Source organism: Ursus americanus, chromosome 27 (assembly GCF_024610735.1).
Source record: "Ursus americanus isolate L20-20 chromosome 27, mUrsAme1.1.p, whole genome shotgun sequence".
Classification (NCBI taxonomy): domain Eukaryota; kingdom Metazoa; phylum Chordata; class Mammalia; order Carnivora; family Ursidae; genus Ursus; species Ursus americanus.
Genome location: NC_142153.1, coordinates 11060940 through 11081315, shown reverse-complemented (window position 1 = coordinate 11081315; position 20376 = coordinate 11060940). Strand labels below are relative to the sequence as shown.

Below are 20376 nucleotides of genomic sequence, written 5' to 3'. Positions count from 1 at the left end.
CTGGGGAGCGGCCGCCACCAGAGCAAAGACAACAACTAAAGCTCCCAACTAGGATCGGGAGAGAGACCAATTAACCTTCCCAGTCCCTCAGCTTTCCAGTAAAAGCATCCAACCTGAGGTCTTGCTCACAAGTCTACATGATACGTCCATTCCCCTTGGTCCTACGTCTTACAGTCCAAAAAATAGGCTTCTCTGACAATAAAATCATTTACAAGTTGTACGCCTTTCCCACTGAGCATAAGTATCCTCCAGAAAACCCAGGTGTTTTTAAAGATTGATTTATTTTAGAGCAAGCATGAGCAGGGTGGTGGGTGGGGGGAGACGGAGAGGGAGAATCCTCAAGCTGACTCCCCGCTGAGCACAGAGCCTGATGGGGAAAGGGACGGGGCTGGATCCCAGGACCCTGAGATCGTGACCTGAGCCGAAACCCAGAGCCAGCTGTTTAACCGACTAAGACACCCAGGCACCCGCCTCGGGCATCATTTTAGCTGGGTGCTATGAAGCGGCGAAGATCGATGACAGAAGGCTCCCGTGGTCCAATTTAACAACCCAGTGTACTGAGTCAAAGCTTTTGTAGAGATGCCCAAGGAAGCCATCAGAGTTTGGCTTGGGAACCCAGGGACAACTGGGGGACAGCTGCCACATGCTGTGAGCCGGGGAATACGAAGAAGTGTTTTAGGCCACGGTATGTGTGCCGAAGGTATCACAGCCTGCTCAGGAGATGCGTGGTACTGCAGATAGTAGAAGGACACCTAGAAATGTCATAGAGCAATACTTACGTGGTTGTCCAGTGCGTGGCAGTTAGCAGATGCCATGGGTTAAGGGAATCTAAGAAACCTTCAGAGAGGAGGAGGGACTTTATAGGACCCCATGTAGGGTAGGAGTTGAATTTAGGAAGGGCCTTCCTGGGTCAGGAACGGCCTGAGATGCAGGGGCCAAGAGCAGTTTAGCTGGAGGAATGTTAACGCCGTTGGGTTTTCTGCGTGTGGATGAAGAGGCTGAGCCCAGACGGTGGGGTCTGCAATAGTCTCTCCTGGGAAAGGAGGCTCGATGGCACTTGGTGAGGTGGAAGAAGGAGAGACGTGTCCTGGAGGTTTCTGGTCGGGGTGGCCCAGGAGAGAGGTTGGAAGGGAATGCCGGGTTAGCAGCTGCACCAAGTAAACAGCGAGAGGGCCAGAACCAGAACCTTGGGGAATGATTCCAGGGAGCACGAGTGCAGTAGGGGCCTGATCCACCAGTGATTTTCCAGCCTCCTTGCTGCTGTTGGTACAGCTGTGGGCATCCCTCCGACTCTCAGGAAGCCAGACAAGGTCGTCTTTCTACCAGCACCCTTTGGTGAGACATTCACCGTGGAAGTGACTCAAGGAAGGGCCCAAGGCCACAGTCAACCAAGGAATCCCTTGGTCTGAAAACCAGTACTTTGGGAGGGGCAAGGTTCATTCATAGATCCGCAATGGTCTTTTCCAGCTAAATCCAGCCTCAGTGGGATTTAACAAGCCTTTGCTAAGCCTCTTATCCTGCCCAGAAGGGTGCTAGACCTTGAGGCAATACAGGAGAATGTCATGATGGGGAACCCCAGGAGGCACAATGATGAAGTGGGTGAGTGGGTGAGAGCGGGACAGGAGCCGCGGAAGATTGTGAAGGCCGGGTGGGCTGCGGGGGAAACTACGGGAGCAAAGGCCATGTGTCTGGAATGGACACTGCATGGGAATGTCATGTGAGGCTCCAGTGTATTCTGTAGCGCAAAGTAAGTTTAGATAGCCTAAGATTAGATTATGGGGGGGAGGGGCATTAGTTGAATGCCTTCTGTATGCCTAGAGCTTTACTACAATCTTATGGCCCCAACAACATAGACTTTTTTTTTTTAAGGTAGACGTTTTTATTCCCATTTTACTTATGCCCGTGGTGGCTGTGTGTCAGAATTAGGATTCCAGCTTCTATCTGTCCAGCTCCAAAGCCCATGCACGCTCTTTATAGCACACTGGTTGGAACTGAGGCCCGGGTTCCGGAGATTCCGAGCCCTAGACACTAGGATGTCGGTTGGCGGTATTAGAATAAGGCAGTGCCGGACTGGTGTTAAGGTGAATCGGATGAAGGTAACCAGAGCCAGGTAGCTCTTGGGACGTTCAGTGGATTGTTCAGAATTAGGGGGTAGGGATAGGGGGTGAAAACCAAGGAGTGAAAGAAGATAGGTAGCATGTGCTCGTTTATGCAAGGGCTATTTATTGAGTGCCTACTGTATACCTGTGTGCAGGCACTGAATCACTGGAGACAAAGCATTGGGCACAACAAAGCTCTGCTTTCCAGGCGCTGACCTCGCGGAGGTCACATACATTTAGGAATTGAGGCCGCGCGTGATTCTTGTCTTGGATATTCAGCTTTCATTGCTGAAATCACAAACCTGTCCTCCTCAAAATGAGGTTCAGAACTTAGCCAATGCTCTCTGCCGTCCTAAGCAGAGGACACGTGTCCCTCACTGTGGGACAATGAATCCTGCAAGGAAGAGCCAGCTCCCCTGTGACAGGCAGTAGACACCTCAGTTTCTGGAAATAACGAGAACAAAGCCTCCCTCCTCATCTGCAGCAGGTTAAATCTACAAGACAAGGGGAGGAAACAGCAGAATTGAGGGAAAGTATAATCCCTGAAGATGAGGTTTTCATGGATGTACACATTCCAAAGAATACGACTTGAGTGTATTCTGCAGGGAGAGAGGGGACCCAGTGGCCAGACTGGAAGTGACTCCCTCCTTCCCCCTGCTGTTCAGAGGCCATAGCCCAGGGTGCCGGTTTTTAAAGGAAGACCTTCCAGCTGTCGTTTGTTCCTTATTCTCGGGGTCTCTATAGGAAAGGTTTCTGAGTTTCCAGCTGCAATACTCAAGTTCGTGCTGCCTCCTGCTGGAAGAGTTCGTTAGAACAAGGAAGGAAGCCTACATCTCCGTTATTCTGTCCCATCCAGTTAGGTGGGGGAAAGTGAGAGGTGCCACGGGTATCCACATTATCTCAAGATTATGCGACTGGCCCCTCATTCCCTGAGAAGCATACTGGGGGACAAGTTTTCCAGACAGCGTGACCAGAGGTGTATGGGGGAAAGAACCAGGGGTAGCGTAAAAACGCTTCTGCACGGCTCAGACCTTATTTGGGACAAGCTGGTGACAACCCTGCCCCCCCCCCAGCCAGACACAGCCATGCAGGTAACCGTACTGCCTTCGGACCTCAACTCAGCACTCACCAACGGTAGCCAGGTGGCTCCATCCACCTAGGAACGAAGTTTACTCTTGCATGGCTTCTCAACTTGAACTTTCACCAGTAGGTTGCATTTAAACCTTTTCTGAGTCACTCCACCCTAACATGAGAGAAATAAGACTGCCTTTCAAAAGGACAGGACTCTGAACTGTTAAAAACGCTTTCCTTAGGCTCTATCAGGATAGGTTCAGATTTGCACTGGAATCATGGATATAAATGTAGCTGTCACTCAGGTCGTCCCGTCCCCCAACTCCTGGGACAGTTTCAGCTCCTGAGCCCTTCAGGAATCACCAAGAAGCCCATCCAGAGCTGTGTTTCCTGGCTCCCGAACTGAGCTTCTGAACTCAAACAAGGGACATTTGCAGCATACTAGAAAGCTCCGATGTCCTACTAGTGGCATCAAACTCAAACACTCAGTAAGCCTGGTGAACTTTGTCTCCCTTTTACTCCATTCACTCACAAATTATGCTACCGGTACTGATTTGGGGGGAAAGCAGCATGACTTCCTCTCTCCTTTCCTCCATAGATGGCATCTAAAACCAGATCGGCTTTTTCAGTACAAGGGGCCCAGAGGCCAAAGAGGATGTTTACGTGAACACCTTATGTGTGTGTGAGCTTTGGCTCATTACCTCCACCTATTTAGCCCTGGGTTTGGGAGATCTCAAACCAAAAAGGAAGATGGCACCGCCATTTTTTTTTTATTTTTTATTTTTATTTATTTATTTATTTTTTTGCGCTGTAGTCAAGATATAATTGGAAATGCCATTCAGTCATCAGTGGATAGTCCCTCCATTGACAGGATTTGGCACCGCTCCAACCAGAACGTACTTTCAACCACTGACTCTTCCTTCCCTCCTGGAGACTCCAATTCTTTCTTCTTTATCTCAGACGTGACAGCTCCCTTCGTGTCCTCCAGGGTTGAAGACAAGCCGTCACCAACAAGAAGACGTTATCAGCCCCCGGGAGTCTTCATGGACCCCTGAACGAGGCAAGCTCGCTCTCATCGCACCTGCTTCAGTTCTCCTCTGATAACTGCTGTCCTCTTGACCTTTCCGGATAGTCCAGTTTCTTGTACTCTACAGCTTCTTCACTCTTCTTAATCTTCTTAAACTCTGAGCTCCTGACTACGCCTCATCCCCTGCAATTCCAACAGAGCAACCGTCTACCACGTCCTGTCAGAACTCACTGTGTCTAGAACAAGGGAAGATTTTAACATCACTCCCTCCCCACCCACCTTTCTGGCCTCCAGTATCCCACAGGGACTCTCACCAGAGAAACTCCTATCTACCCCATGCATTGTAAACAGTCTCCATCACGGAGGAACTGTGGGAGGGAAGGGAGCATCTTTTTGCTTGGAGGCGCACACCCCCCCAGCACTCAAAATGGGCCCTGAACTTTCAAAACTTGTTCCTCCGCTGTCACCCTCCTGCCCATCATCCCGCTACACCAGTGGTGCTCGAACATTAGAGGGCGTTAGAACAACTTGGAGATCTTGTTAAGACACATTGCTAGGCTCGCCCCCCAGATTGAGTAGGTCTGGAGTGGAGCCTGAGAATTTACATTTCTAGGAAGTTCACGGATGATTCTGATGCTGCTAGTCCTGGGACCACACTTTGAGAACCACTGAGTTACATAATCTGAGGATGTCAGCTCTGTTGGTCCAAACTGTCCCAGCAAGCTTGCATCCACTACAAGGGTCAGAGTGGAGAATCAGCCAGTAGGTGCCCTGTGCCCTTGGGTAAGCAAAGGCAACTTATTTCGAAACTCCTCAGACTCCAGAGGACCCCCCTTGCTGAACCCTCTGGCCACTTTTGCCCTGTGGGGCTGCTGGCGCCTTTGGCATTAGTGGGAAGATTCTTCACAGGAGACATAGTTCCATTCATTCAACAAATATTTCCCAAGTGCCTTCTGTGTGCGGGGCACTGTTCTAGGTGTGTGGGATACACCAGTGAGCAAAACACGAAAATCCCCACCCAGGGGGAGCTTACTTTTTTCTAATGAAAAGAAGAATAAAACCCTTTTTACTGTTTTTAGGACTCAGATATCTGGTTACTGGAGTAATCAGGAGTGTTTGGTTAACTCTGTTTATATACACAAGAGATTGAGGACCAAGAGCTCAGGCAGAAACTAAATAAAGGCTCCACTGAGGTGAACCACCACAATAATTATCTTCATCTTTTGAGAATTACAACAAATACAATGGTTTTTGTTTCAGTTTTGGGTTTTTTTGCTTTATAGATGATAGAAAAATGTGGAGGTATGGGGGGGCAGCAAAATCCTGGACATCTGACCTGCTGCTCTTTTTTCGGAAAGGGCCCAGAAACTTTTGGCAAAGGTACGGGGATGGGACATGCTTTTTCCCCACAAATTCTCTCCCGTGGGGACAGGAGGCCCTCTGGTAGTTAAGAACCCTCTATATAAAGGACAAATACAGAGCTTCTGAAGGGCCAACACTTGAATCTGTGCCAGTGTTAGAGATGTGAATCTTGGTCCACCACTCAAGTTAGCAAGGAATGGGACTATATAATCCAACATAATTTCTCTTTATATTCTCTTCACATTTCTTTTCTCTTTTTTTTATTTTTATTTTATTTTTTAAAAAAATTTTTATTTATTTATTCGACAGAGAACAGCCAGCGAGAGAGGGAACACAAGCAGGGGGAGTGGGAGAGGAAGAAGCAGGCTCATAGCGTAGGAGCATGATGTGGGGCTTGATCCCATAACGTCGGGATCACACCCTGAGCCGAAGGCAGACACTTAACCGCTGTGCCACTCAAGCGCCCCTCTTTTCTTTTTTTTTTTAAAGATTTTATTTATTTATTTGACAGAGAGAGAGACAGCCAGCGAGAGAGGGAACACAGGCAGAGGGAGTGGGAGAGGAAGAAGCAGGCTCCCAGTGGAGGAGCCTGATGAGGGGCTCGATCCCAGGACTCTGGGATCATGCCCTGAGCCGAAGGCAGATGCTTAACGACTGCGCCACCCAGGCGCCCCTCTTCACATTTCTTTTTATAATCCAACAAAGTTCTCCTGAACTTTGTACTAGCGGTGTGGTATACCTAAGCCTCACCCCCAAGGCATCCGCTGAGCCTTCCCTTGCCCCATCTGGTGTTCAGTGATGGGCCCACGTGGGGCACTGAAGGCCTGGCCCCTTCGGCTCCAGCAGCCCCCTCTACTACTTCTGGGCCAGGTTAGAGTGTGGGAGTCATCCTGTCTCCCCTGTGCCGCACTAGGGCACCGAAATCTCCATAAGGCTCAGTTCCAGTCTATCTAGACTTACCCTACAGTCGTGGTGCAGCCCTTTCTCATCTTCTAGGTAATCTACGTAGGGGTAGAAGTATGTATCCCAAGTGTCTTAGTTATGAGTCCTCTCTGTACCTCTAGGGAACGTGGATGACTGTTTCACCTTGCCCTATCACTCCTTCAGTCAGTGAAGCACAGGGCAACCATGGTTGCACATTAGAACCACATAGGAAGCTTTTTTTAAGCTATCAATACCACGATCCCTCTTTAACAAGGTCGAATTGTATTGGCCAAGGGGCATTGCCTGTTTTTTTGTAAAGCTCCTCAGGTGATTTTAATGTATAGCCAGGGTTAAGCACTATGTGGGAAGGAAGAGGGGTTGTGGCAAAAAGCCTAAAGGGGGAAAAGGAAAGACGGGAGGTCCATTACTGTTCGGAATTATTCTGCTACATGAGCTACTAGGTAGAAATGGTTAGTTATTACCAACTGTACACAAAGCCCTGTTGCAAGGGATCACATGAGAGAAGCTAGCGGGGAGGTGAAATAGGGTTAGAAATACTCTCCTCCCTGCCACACAAAGCCTGATCCTCAGACTAGCATCCTTGCCACACCTGGGAGTTTGTTAGAAATGCAAGAATCTCAGGCCCCGCCCCCAGGCTCTCAGCATCTGCAAAGGACTGCTCCAAGCCACAACTTTGTAAAAGCAGACCCTTGGGAGGAGGAAGGTCTGGAACTGGGTTTTTAAGCTGCAGAGCTTTCGGGGAAGCTTCATTCTTGGAGAGAAGGGCAAGAAAATACTCATGCGAGAAGTTAGGGTGGCTGCTTGTTGGAGCAACAAAACGGACACAGCTTGGGCACGTTTCTGGAGTGAGAAGTAATCCGGCAACAGTTAGAAACCGGCTCATATATGTCTTGGTTTTCTCTTTAAATGAGAAGAAAATCTTCAGTTCCTTAAGGGTCTGAAACATCTTTTCTCGGCTTAACACGTGATAGAAGTAGGTTAGTTCACTACAACACTTACCCTGGGAAAATTACTTTGGTTTAGTTCCTATACGTATAAAGTTCTTAAAAATGTGTTCACCATTTCTTTTTTTAAGGATTTTATTTATCTGAGAGAGAGAGAGAAAGAGCACAGAGGGAGGGTGAAAGGGGGAAGCAGACTCCATGCTGAGCAGTGAGCCCAATGCGATGGGATGAGTGGCTCGATGCAAGGACCCTGAGACTATGACCTGAGCCAAAGGCAGATGCTTAACCGACTGAGCCACCCAGGAGCCCCATGTGTTCACCTTTTCTGATTACAAATCCAATTCATTGAAAAATCTAAGATACTACAGAAGTATATTACAGAAAATCTCTGTAATCACCTCCATTCCCTCAGAGATAACCACTGATAAAAGCTATAATCCAGGTTTCTTTTTTTGTATATACTAACATACAAAAGTCGGATCACAACATAATAGTTCTTTTTTCTTTTTTAAAAAGTTTATTTATTAAAGTAATCTCTGCACCCAATGTGGTGTGCGAACCCACAACCCCAAGATCAAGAGTCTCACGTTCTATCGACTGAGCCAGCCAGGTGCTCTATTAACTTTAATCCAAAATAATTAAATCCCATGGGGTGAAACAATACTGTCTTGAAACTTGGTTTTTAACATTTGCCGTTCAAGCCAGAGGGAGGAGCTCAAGTAAAGAAAAAGGAGACAAAAGTGAACTGCATGCAGGGTGGGGTGCTTTTGAACATTTTAGAGAAGCCAATTATTCACAAGACATCATGGTTTGTTAGAAATGAAACGATCACCTGTTTGACCTCGTACAGGTGAACCAACCAGGATTATGGACACTGCGTCTGCAATAAAATGTTCTCATTTGCAGCTGAGGACTATGGAATCACACTCACATAAAGACTGTGAGAAGCAAGGTTTCCAGGGGAAAATAACTTAGATGTGGGTCTTTTTTTTTTCTCTTAAAGATTTTATTTATTTGAGAGAGAGAGAGAGCGTGAGTGAGCATGAGTGGGAGAGGGGGCATAGAGAGAGGGAAAAGCAGGCTCCCCCACGGAGCAGGGAGGCCAGTGATGAGGGGCTCAATCCCAGGACCCTGGAATCATGACCTGAGCCGAAGGCAGACGCTTAACCGGCTGAGCCACCCAGGCGCCCTAGATGTAATGCACATGGATGCAAGAAGGGGGTGGGGGCAAACCAGATGGAGGGAAGCAGGACCCTAGAGATCTGAAGATGGGATGGGGTATCCTGAGAATGGTGGGTTCCAACAGGAATGGGGCTCATTTCCTGGGCACTCTTGAACACAGAGCTGAGCTTTTCTGAAAGGCAGTGAGTAGCTTGCTAAGGAAAGATGCGGCGCTGCAGAGGTATCAAACAACGGGCCGGGCTGAATTGGAGTAGGAAACCCTGAACGCTGAACCAGTAATCCTAGTGAGGTGAACAACTGCAACAGGCCGGACGGAGGCAAGACTGAGAAGGCACAAATCTCCAGACAAATCTGGAGAAGAGCGAGAAAGGAGACAGGTCTTTTTTTTAAGCCTTTATTTACCACTTTAAGTATTTTTGTTTATTTGTGAGAGAGAGAGAGAGAGGGAGAGAATGAGAGAGATTGAGAATGAGCAGAGGGGGAGAGGCAGAGAGAGAAGCAGGCTCCCCGATGAGCAGGGAGCCTGACGCGAAATGCGATCCTGAGACCCCGGGATCGTGACCTGAGCCGAAGGCAGATGCTGAACCCACTGAGCCACCCAGGCGCCCCTAAGCCTTTATTTACTTCTGATTTGAGCAACACTTGCACACTGTCAGACACTTGGAAAACAGGCGAGAATAAGAGGCAGTCTTTATCAACCCACTGCTCAAGAATGACAATTGTGAGCCTTCTGAATACTGTCTGAGGATGAGAGAATGGGCTCCATATTTTCACCAGGGCCAGGCGAATCGTGGACCCTCGAGCGGGCAGCTGGAGACAGCTTTCTGGCAAGCTAGGGGAGTTCTAAAAATGTGAAGTTTTTCCCGTTTATCTATCCTAAACTTCTAACCCGGTGTTATTAGTGATTTTAGTAAACCTTTATCTTGAGCAGCTGCCAGTGAGGGGGATGCCTTGCTTTCCAATTGTAGAAATTAGGTCTGGTTCCACCTTAGCCTCACCCATTTTTACCCACAGGTGAGCTGGCTCTGCAATTCTCCTAAAATCTTGAAACTCAAATATTGTCCGATTTCAACCTCTCCCCATTCCAGTTCCTGCCTTCTCATCCGGACTTCTGGACGCTGAATTCCCCTTTTTCCCTGTCTTTCTGCTTTCTCCCATGGTTAATCATCTGAACTGCTTTCTTGCTGTCATCTTTGATTGCCTTTTCTCCTGGCCCTTACTTTTAGCTGCCAGGCAAAACCGAAAACTCAAGACTTTCATCTTCGCTGTCATATAGCTTAGTGCTGTTGCAGGAACTGGAAGATATCCACTGGACCCACCATGGCTGTGCAGGCTCAGAGCTCAGTGAGGCCCTCCCTGTCAGCCCCGTGTAACTGTCTCGTGGTGCCCTGTTCCTAATTACAAGCCACATCCTTACTCTGTCCTCCCAATTTCTTCCTGTGTCAGAGGAATGGATTCTCTCCTTAGCCATCAAGCCAAACTTCTCCATCAGCCAGCTGCCCAGCTCCTTGACCCAGTTTCTTTAGAAAGCTGCCCCCTCAACCACCACCTCTCCTGTGTTTTCAACCTCGGGCTCCCTACTGATGAATAAAAGTGTGTCCATCCCCTAACCCTGCATTCCCTTCTGGCTACCATTCAGTTGTTCTCACCTTCAGAGCCAAACATTTGTTTAGGGACTATTTCAAACAGGTTACATGATTCTCTGAGGTCATCAAATCAATCTGGCATTTAAAAAAAGGTATTACACAGAGTGTAGATTGTTTCATGAATCTTTTAATTGTAAATAATAGGATGCACATACTGGGTCACATTGCAAAATGTATCCTTGAGTTGTAGTCAAACATTTGAAAGACATTGTTCTAAATTAATGATCTTCAAAATTTTGTTTGCATAATTAATCACTGTAAGTTTAATTACCTACAGAGGATTTCAGGTGGATTGCAAGCATTAGCATTGTTAAATAAAACTAAAATGAAATTTCCACTGCAGTGATTTGACAACTGCCATCATCCATTTAAAAAATATATGAACAAGTTTTAATAGTTGGAAATTTTACATCATCTCATTTTCTCTTTAAACTCAGAATTGGGGGCACCTGGGTGGCTCAATCTGTTAAGCCTGCCACTCCTCCTGCTTGTGCTCTCTGAGAAATAAATAAATAAAATCTAAAAACAAAACAAAACAAAAAACAACTGGGATGGTTGGGTGGCTCAGTTGGTTAGGTTGGCTGCCTTCAGCTCCGGTCATGATCACAGTGTCCTGGGATCGAGTCCTGCATCGGGCTCCTCGCTCAGCGGGGAGCCTGCTTCTCCCTCTGCCTGCCGCTCCCCCCGCTTGTGCTCTCTCTCTCTCTGACAAAGAAATAAAATCTTAAAAAAAAAAAAACCCTCAGAATTGTTCTTCTTCCCTCATAAAATAAAATAACATATATAGATTGATAGATAGATACATAATATACAGGTAATGCATAGATGTAAGTATCTATTTTTACACTAGAAAGTTCATAATACTTCTCTGAAGTAAAAAAGTCGATGGGGCGCCTGGCTGGCTCAGTTGGTAGAGCATGCAACGCTTGATCTTAGGGGTGTAAATTTGAGCCCCACGTTGGTTATAGAGATTACTTAAAATCTTTAAGGGGTGCCTGGGTGGCTCAGCTGGTTAAGCCTCCAGTCTCTTGATTTCCACTCAGGACCTGATCTCATCAGGGTCATGAGATCCAGCCCCCCACTGGCTCTGTGCTCAGGGGGGAGTCTGCTTCTTTCTCCCTCTCCCTCTTCCTCTGCCCTCCCCCTGCTCTCTCTCTCTCTCAAATAAATAAATAAATCTTAAAAAAATAAAATATTTATATATATATATACACACATATATATAAAAGTTGAAATTACCATTCTAAAAACTTCCTGTGACCATAAAGCTCTAATGTCAAAATCTTTCTCCTTAAATGCATAGAATTCAATTGAGCAAATAAATGCATAAATTTTGATAATCAAACAAAAATTAGAATTTTATTGGAGATGTAACTCTTAATGAGACTGAGAATTTATTTCTTTACATCACATCCATGGATGAATATCACCATTGCTAGAATGAGACAGGTTTAACATCAATACTATTCCTATTTTTCATCTTTTAAGAGCTGACAATCTTTGTTTACATAAATAAGCAGCTTCCCATCTAGGATTTATTGACTGTGCTGAATTCAATTCTTTGAACTCCTTCAGAGTTCTATGCCAAATCACACTGTGGTCTACCATGAATTATTTTATTTTAAATTTTCAATTACTTTTAGATTTACAGAAGAATCACAAAGATAGTTCAAAGAGTTCCCCCATACAGCCTTGATCCAACTTCCCCTAATGTTGACATCTTAAAGCATAGTACATTGATCAGAAGTTAGAAATTAACACTGCTGTAATATTATTAACTACAGACATTGTTGGTTTTCCAGTTTTCCCACTAATACCCCTTTTCTGTTCCAGGATCTCATCAGGAGACCACACTGCATTTAGTTGTCATCTCTTTGTCTCCTCCAGAGTTTCTCAGTCTTTTCTTGTCTTTCATGATGTTGACAGTTTTGAAGTGTACTCATGAATTATTTTCTAGAATGTCTCAATTTGGATTTGACTGTTTCCTCTTGATTAGACTGGGGTTATGGATTTTTGGGGAAGAATTCCAGAGATGAAGTCCTTCTCACTGCATCATATCAGAGGGCAAATAATATCAATCTGATTTATTACTGGTGTGTTAACCTTGACCACTTGGCTAAGGTGGTGTCTGCCAGTTTCTCCATCATAAAAATTAATATTTTCCTTTTCCACATTCTATTGTTTAGAAGCAAGTAAGTCCAGCCACACACTCAAGAAGTGGGATTCAAGCTCTACCTCACAGAGGAAGCAGTACCACAGATTTTGTGGCCGTGTGTTAAAACTACCACTATAACTATTAAATATTTTGGGCTAAATACTTTGAGTCTGTGAAAGTATTGTTTCTTCCTAAAGTTTCACCCACTACTTTTGGCATGTATCACCAACAGTTTTTAAAATAATCTATCAGCTGGTAACTCAATTAGGTCCTCCTTCAATTCTGTTGAAAGAAAATACTTGGGAACCAATTGTGAAATCCAAATATCTACATATTTCCAAGTGTTCTTGTGTCTGGAGACCATAGGTTTGCACACCCTCGGGCAGTACATCATAGATCTGATTCAGGATTGGAGAGGTATGCCCTTCTGTAAAGTGAGAAAAAAGCGTGTCCTGAGGCAACTTCGTAAAAATCAGGATGTACACATTAATTTCCTGAAAACTTTCCTGGCCTGAATACTTGATGAAGTTAGTATTCTCGAGTTTGAAGACCATGGCTCTGAATGATTCCACTCCAGTGATTTCACCTACCAATACTGCCGTTGATTCCTCAAGTTCTTAACCTTTTGGTTGATACCTGTTCCTTTCTCCAAGGCCAATCTTCTTTCAACCAGTAAGACCTCTAGCACCCGGCTGCCTAATTCGGGCTTCATTTTCCTCCTCTTACAGTATTAAGGGGCTTGCAGCTTCCGGAACACACACTGCCGCTTACCTCTACCGCATGGATATTCCCTCCACATCCCCTCTCCGTCCTCGCCTGAATGTCTGGGGCTCTGGACTCATACAGTCTAGGCTAGATGTCCACTTGAAAACGTGCTCAAAGTGGCAGATCTCGAGGGCAGTACTGCGAATTGCTTCTGCCGCGGGGCAGTGAGTGCTAGCTAGCGTTTGTAAAAGACGTTTCCCGCATTTCAAGGGGAGGAATGTTTGCAATGCACACCACAACTTTCAGAGTCCGTAGGCACCCATCGCTCTCAAGGGGCCTCATCTGCATGGTGATTTCCAGTGTCCAGCCCCAAAATAAACTTAAGTCCCAGAGCAAAGCCAACTAGTATTCTTGCCTCCCACGCCTTCACCCGGAGCAGCCCGGAGCAGTCCAAACCCCGAGACTCCGCCCGCCTCCGCCTACCCGCCCCACCTTAAAGCGGGCCGGGAGTGCCCGTTGCTCAGGCGAACGGAGGACCCACCAAGGGCCTTTACTGTTTGAAGATTACAAAGCCAGTCAGCAACTAACGCGAGACGGAGATAGTATTATCGCGAGAACTCTGGGAGGCGGCAGTGATGGCGGCGGCGGGAACCGGACCCGGACCCGGAGTGGATGCAGGACCCGGTCCAGCAGCGGCCGCAAATGCAACAGCGGCGGAAGAAGGGGAGACAAAACCGGTGGTAGCGGTGGCAACTGCCCCGGCTGGAGAGGGGACATCTGTTGCTCCAGCAGCGGAACCTGGTTCTGGAGAGATAGAAAGCGGGTAAGACGTCCTGTGGCCAGAGGAGGACCAGGAAGGGAGGCCCACCCTCTTGGAATCCCGCGGCTCCCGGGAGTCCTCCTGCCCGCCCCCTCCGAACCTAGGCCCTGCAACCAACGGCTCGCCCTGCCCCCTCCAGGACTGTAGTCCCGCCTGCCGCTTGGCCCGTCCCCCTTGGCCCTCCCCTCTGAACGGTGTCTGAAACTACGCCCCTTTCCGCACCTTTCGCGGTCTGTGAGAGTCAAGGTTCTTGTTTTCGCTCTTGCATCCTACCAGGGGGCCCGTAGCTCTCTCTTATAGCAGGAACCCCTCAAATATCCCAGAGAAGAAACCACTTTGCGTTGCCAGAGTGGAAGAAGTAACGGTACCTCTGAAAACAGAGTGGGAGAGCTGCATCCCTGCGAATCTACCCCAGGACCAATTCCATCCCATGTAGTTTTGTCTGTAAGAGCCGATTAGGCTTCCCTGTGCCCTACGGGCCTGCGTCTGTCTAGGCCATATTCTTCCTAACCCGGGGCATCCAGGCTGCGAACAGGCTTAGTTGAAAAAGTTGTAGGAGTGTGAAGTTCAGCTGGACTTGAACATTCTCTTTGGGAATAGGCGTTTTGAGGTATGTTTCTCTTGAAAATTGTTACTTGAGTGCTTCCATTATCTTGTAGGGATGCAAATTCAGTCGATGTAGGTGGTGCTTTGGAGACAGAGTCCTCTAATGGAAAAGATACACTAGTGAGTATTTCTTTTGGATGTATGCGAGACAAAATAGTTTTTAAGTTTTTAAATGAGTCAGAAATACAATTAGGTCAACTAACTTGATTTTCTAATTGCTCTGTGGACACAGGAAGGTGCTGGGGATACTGCAGAGGTGATGGATACTCAGGCCGGCTCAGTGGATGAAGAGAATGGCCGACAGTTGGGAGAGGTAGAGCTGCAGTGTGGGATATGTACGAAATGGTTCACAGCGGACACCTTTGGCATAGATACCTCGTGAGTATTTTTTGTAGTCTGTAAGAATCGCCTTGTAAAATAAATCGCAACATGTTCAACAGCTGAATAATAGTTTGTGGGCAAATATGAAAGCATATTATTTCATATGATTTCTGACCACTGTTCGGTGAATAGGAGCTTTTGAATCAGGAATTGTTTTAATGACCTGAGCGTGTTTTCTACTTATCGAGGGCCCAGACCTAACAGGTGCAGTGATAGGTATTATCCTTGTTTTGAGCTTACGATCTGCTTGGGAGATAAAACCGTGCAGGTACAAAGCACTGCATAAACAAATATGGGACAGTATCATTTAAATGTTGTATTGGGTGTTGTGGATTTTAGGGAAGGGATTGGTGTCTATGGTAGACAAAGCCTGTTGTCAAAAATTTGAGATGACCAGTGCCTTTTCATGCTTGAGCGATTCTTTTTTTCCTTTTGGCTTTTAACTCCTTTTAAGTATCCTGTATTCTCGCCTCAGCATTTTTCCAATCTTTTACCTCTTCTAATGAATCAAAATCATTTTATGATTGATTGAGAATAAAAGGCTTTTTGCTTTATTGTAGGGATTCAGTCAACAGCTAGCCAGTGCTCGATATTGATTCACTGTTTATGGAAATAATTGTATGCTGGCTCTCTGTAGCATTCCTTATGGTCTATATTATGCAAGTAAATTTAGATTGTCTTGAGGCTGCCATTATTAATTCTGAAATTCTTCTTCATTGGGTGGGTTTGTGAAGAAATACCTTCTTTTATAATTTATGCTTTCTAGTTAAAAAGTTATAGTGGGTTTTAGAAATGCTAATGTTCTAATTAACATGTGACTGGTAAGCTAAGATAGAATCTTTAAAGAAGAAAAAAATACTAAAGGATCTGAGAGAAAGAATTGATCTTGGTAGGAGGACCTGTAGGGAAGATAGGATATACAAGAAGCAAAGCTGGTCACTTAGATAAGACCTAAAATCGGGCCCCTTTGGCCAAGGAGAGTTTATTTGGATAGACAGAGCCTAGGAAATTTACCAGAGAGATAACTTGGGGTGATCTGGGGAAGAATCAAAGCACAGTTTGGAGTTTTGGTAGAAACCAGTTTGTACCTGAATTTCAGAAGTTATACCAAAAGCCCAACTAGGTGGGACAGATATCTTTCACAGCTGAGACAGAGGAAGTGAGCTAGCAGGGTCGGAAAAAGGGCTGCTGTAAACACCTGATTATATTTGAATTAAATAACAACTGCCTACATAGCTCTAGTTTGAGGCTTTTTGCTCTCTGTAGGTGATTTTATCACAGTGGGCTGTTGAACCGAAAGGTTTCGAGAGCGAGGTAGGCAAGGGAACTCAATCTTAACATTCACAAGAACGTTTCTTAATTTCTTGAATGGTGGCAATAGACACAGACTTGGGAAACTTCTCTTTGAGGATACGTTAAGCAAGTTTCAGCCAAGTCCATGATAAACCTGCTTTTATTTTCATTTCTTCTCTTACGACTTGACCCAGTCTCGTATTTTTCTGTTACTTTCTCCCTTTTTAAGACTAAGGTCTCCCTGGGGCGCCTGGGTGGCTCAGTTGTTAAGCGTCTGCCTTTTGCCCAGGTCATGATCCCAGCGTGCTGGGATCGAGCTCCCCGCTCAGCGAGAAGCCTGCTTCTCCCTCTCCCACTCCCCCTTGCTGTGTTCCCTCTCTCACTGCCTCTCTCTCTCTGTCAAATAAATAAATAAAATCTTAAAAAAGAAAAAAAGAAAGACTAAGGTCTCCCTGTACTCTACTTTTCCAGTCACTGCCACGCCTCCTTCTCTAATGCATTGGTTCCTCAGTTACAGCCTCAGTATCCACCATTTTTTTAATCTCTCCCTCCACTGGCATCTTTCTCTCTGCCTCCAGACAAGTCTTCTCTTGCCCCCAAACTCCCCTTTTAGAAGATTCCACCTTTGTGATACAAGCACCCTTAGTAGTTAGAACTCCTGTCCCTTCCACACCCCTCACCCCAATTAGTCACCAAGCTTTACCAATCTTTTCTCTTCTTGTGTACAGTCTTGCCCTTTCTGTTTATTCACCCTAGGTGAGGCCTTCTTTACCTTCTGCTGGAACGGCCAAAACACCTTACATACATTCGTTTTTTCTAATATCTTCCTTCAGACCCATCCTGTCATGAAACTAGGAATTCTAATCATGTCACTTCTCCTTAAAGGAGTTCCCGTTACCCACAGAAAAAATCCAACTCTCCCTGGCTCCTTGGATTTCTTACCTTTCGAGCCTTCTTTTTTCTTTTCTTTTCTTTTTTTTTCTTCACCATATCGCTGACAAATCCCCTCTCTTGGACAGATTTGTTTACAGCAGTTTGCCCCTCTGCCCCTAGTTGGCCCTTTCTCATCTCTATACATAGTTCACCTAGAGAAAAGAAAACCAACTCGTCTTCCCAAATCCAGTTCATAACTTATGTCCTCCAAAAATCTTTTCTAACTCTTAAATGTGAAGTTACTACTTGGATCCTTAAAACTCTTACATCATCTGTAGGACTTCTTTGGTAATGAGACAAGTAATGTTTTGTGATTTATGTGCTTTCTTGAAAGATTTTATTGATTGATTGATTGATTGATTGATTGGAGAGTGGGGATGGGGGGGAGGGATCTCCAGCAGACTCTGTGCTCAGCTTGGAACCCAACGCAGGGCTTGATTTCCTGACCCTGAGATCATAACCTGAGCCAAAATCAAGCGTTGGACACCCAGCCTGCTGAGCCACCCAGGCACCACAGTTATTTACATGTTTAATTAATCTTGTCAAAGTTGCTGCCTGCCCTTTCCAACAGTGTCATTGGCACTTTAAAGAAATAGTTAACTATTTAAATATAATTTATGTACAGACATTTATAAAGCTGTTTCTATTTAGACATAATTTACATTCAAATATTTAAATATAAAGATATTTAAAGAGACTGCTTTGTCTTCTTCCACAACTGGCCTAGCATACTCTTTAGGTGCTCAAATATTACAGTAAACTAACTTGGACAAGGTCCCAGTGAGAACCTTCCTGATGCTGAATTATCTACCACGGTAGATAATGTCTTATTCAATTTTTGTACCAGAAAAATCCAGGTAGGGACACCTGCGTGGCTCAGTCGGTTAAGCGTCTACCTTCAGCTCCCAGGGTCCTGTGATCTAATCCTGCATTGGTCTCCTTGCTCAGTGAAGAGCCTGCTTTTCCCTCTGCCTGCCGAACCCCCTGCTGCTCGAGCTTTCTCTCTCTCTCTGACTAATAAATAAATAAAATCTTTTTAAAAAAAGAAAAGGAAAGAAATGATAAGTTCACTAATTGTTTAATCTGGCTGTTCTGCAGATCCTGTCTACCTTTCATGACCAACTATAGTTTTCACTGCAATGTGTGCCATCATAGTGGGAATACCTATTTTCTCCGGAAGCAAGCAAGTAAGAACAAACTATGAAGTGCTGCAAAATTGTCTTCTGGTTAGCTGCAAAAGAAAAGGAATTTGGACGCAGCAGAATCAGGAAACCTCTGCCTGGTAGCTGGTAGAAGTTCAGGTTTAGCTCCGAATAATGGCTATTGTCCATTTCAGATCAATGACTGTACTTTTAACTCCTGTAATTGTTAGTTTGCGGACCACCTAGTTGAATATTCTTTTGCTGATAGGGATATAATACTATAGGTAACTTTTTCTTTTTGTTTTTGCTAGACTTGAAGGAAATGTGCCTTAGTGCTTTGGCCAACCTAACATGGCAGTCCCGAACACAGGATGAACATCCGAAAACCATGTTCTCCAAAGATAAGGTAGAGAAGAAATTAATGTAATTGCAATTATGCCAAAGAATCAGGTGGAACTTTTAAATATACTTTTTACCAAGAAGTACTTTCCCCCCAGTTTTTATGACTATGTGACTGTAGAGTCAGTGGTTATGTGTTACTTATTTCATGTGATTTACTAACTTGGTAGTATGTGCACAGTATGTCAGTTGGCTATTAGTTGGGTGAATTCTTAAAAGTAGTTTTGGTTGGCTTTATAGAAGCAAACAACTCTCTGTCCCACAATTAATAATCAGATCTTGAGGTGAATCTTCTCAGCTCAGTTTAGCTATTTTTATAGATGGTTATTAACAGATTTTGTCAGAGGGAAGGGGGTGAGTTTAAACAATTTATCCTTTATTACTAAACTGCAAAACCACACGACCAAAGTCAGGAATCAAAATTAGATGATTAGCCCATCCATGAGTCTTTCCTACTGTGATTCATGGTAAGAAAATTAAGTAAATTTTGCAACAGTGGAGTTTACATTGTGCCTAGTGTACATTTATACCTACCTACTTGCATTTAAAACTGAAACAAAAATTTCACCAAACAGTGCTTACCCTCCAGTCCTTTCCCTCTGTACTCTGTTATTTTCTGTTCTCAATCAGTGCTAGTTTTGACCTACAAAATTGATTTCATAACCTACTGATAGATTGAGGTCTACAGTTTGAAAGACACTGGTATAGGATGTCTGGTGAGACCAATATAGTTGGGATGAGACCTGCAAGGGATTTTCTACTGAATAGAAGTTAGGACTTAATCCTGCAGGTGGAGTAGTCAGCAGACAGCCCCCTCACCTTCTTTTTATTCCTGCATTAGAGGTGTGCTGTGATTAGATTTGGGTTTTTTCATACTTTTTTCCCCCAAATTATTATTTTGAATTTTTCAAACATACAGAAAAATTCATGTAGTACAGTGAACAGCTGTTTATTCTTTACCTAGATTTGCAGGTTGTTAATATTTTATTGCATGTGCTTTATCGCCCAGTGTCTATATTTTCTCCCTGAGCTGTATGAGACTAAATTGAACACTACACTCGGTATTCTCTCATAAGCGCAGTACACCGATCATACTCAGAAAATTTAATGTTGATGTAATACTGCTGTCTAATATATGCAGTTTTTATTTTTTATATAAAGTATATAATTATATTTTCTCACTGTTATTCTTAATATCCTTCATAGCTTTTTCCTCCATCCAGGATCCAGGCAAGGATCACACATTACATTTAGTTGTAATGTGTGTGTGTCTGTCTGTCTCTCTCCCTTTCTTTTTTTTTTTTTAAGTAGGGCTCCACGCCCCGCATGGGGCTGGAACTCACAACCCTGAGATCAAGAGGCCCATGCTCTACCCACAGAGCCAGCCAGGTGTCCCTGTAATGTCTTGTTTGTCTTTAAAACAGTTCCTGAATTTATTTTACTTTGGTTTTTTTTGTTTGTTGTCGTTGTTTTTTTCTTTTTTTTTCTTTTGGTCTGCTCTGGCATACATTTGTTTGTTTGTTTATTTATTTCCAAAGTTTATTTATTTATTTAAGTAATCTCTACACCCTGTGTGGGGCTCCAGCTCACGGCCCCGAGTTAAAAGTTGCTTGCTCCTGGGGCGCCTGGGTGGCACAGCGGTTAAGCGTCTGCCTTCGGCTCAGGG

General features: G+C 44.9%; 1 protein-coding gene across 3 annotated transcripts in view; it reads left to right on the top strand.

Moving 5' to 3' along the window:
- Positions 1-13739: 13739 nt before the first annotated feature.
- Positions 13740-20376, top strand: part of ASH2L (ASH2 like, histone lysine methyltransferase complex subunit) — a 30304-nt gene continuing 23667 nt past the window's right edge. For 2 of the 3 annotated variants that reach the window (XM_087856397.1, XM_087856396.1), the window contains exons 1-5: positions 13740-13959; positions 14616-14682; positions 14795-14940; positions 18268-18356; positions 18623-18717. In XM_087856397.1, the coding sequence (XP_087712523.1) occupies positions 13772-13959; positions 14616-14682; positions 14795-14940; positions 18268-18356; positions 18623-18717 (585 nt within the window). In that variant the 5' untranslated portion in view covers positions 13740-13771. The remainder of the gene's footprint in view (positions 13960-14615; positions 14683-14794; positions 14941-18267; positions 18357-18622; positions 18718-20376) is intronic. The other variant, XM_045779253.2, reaches the window with a different exon arrangement.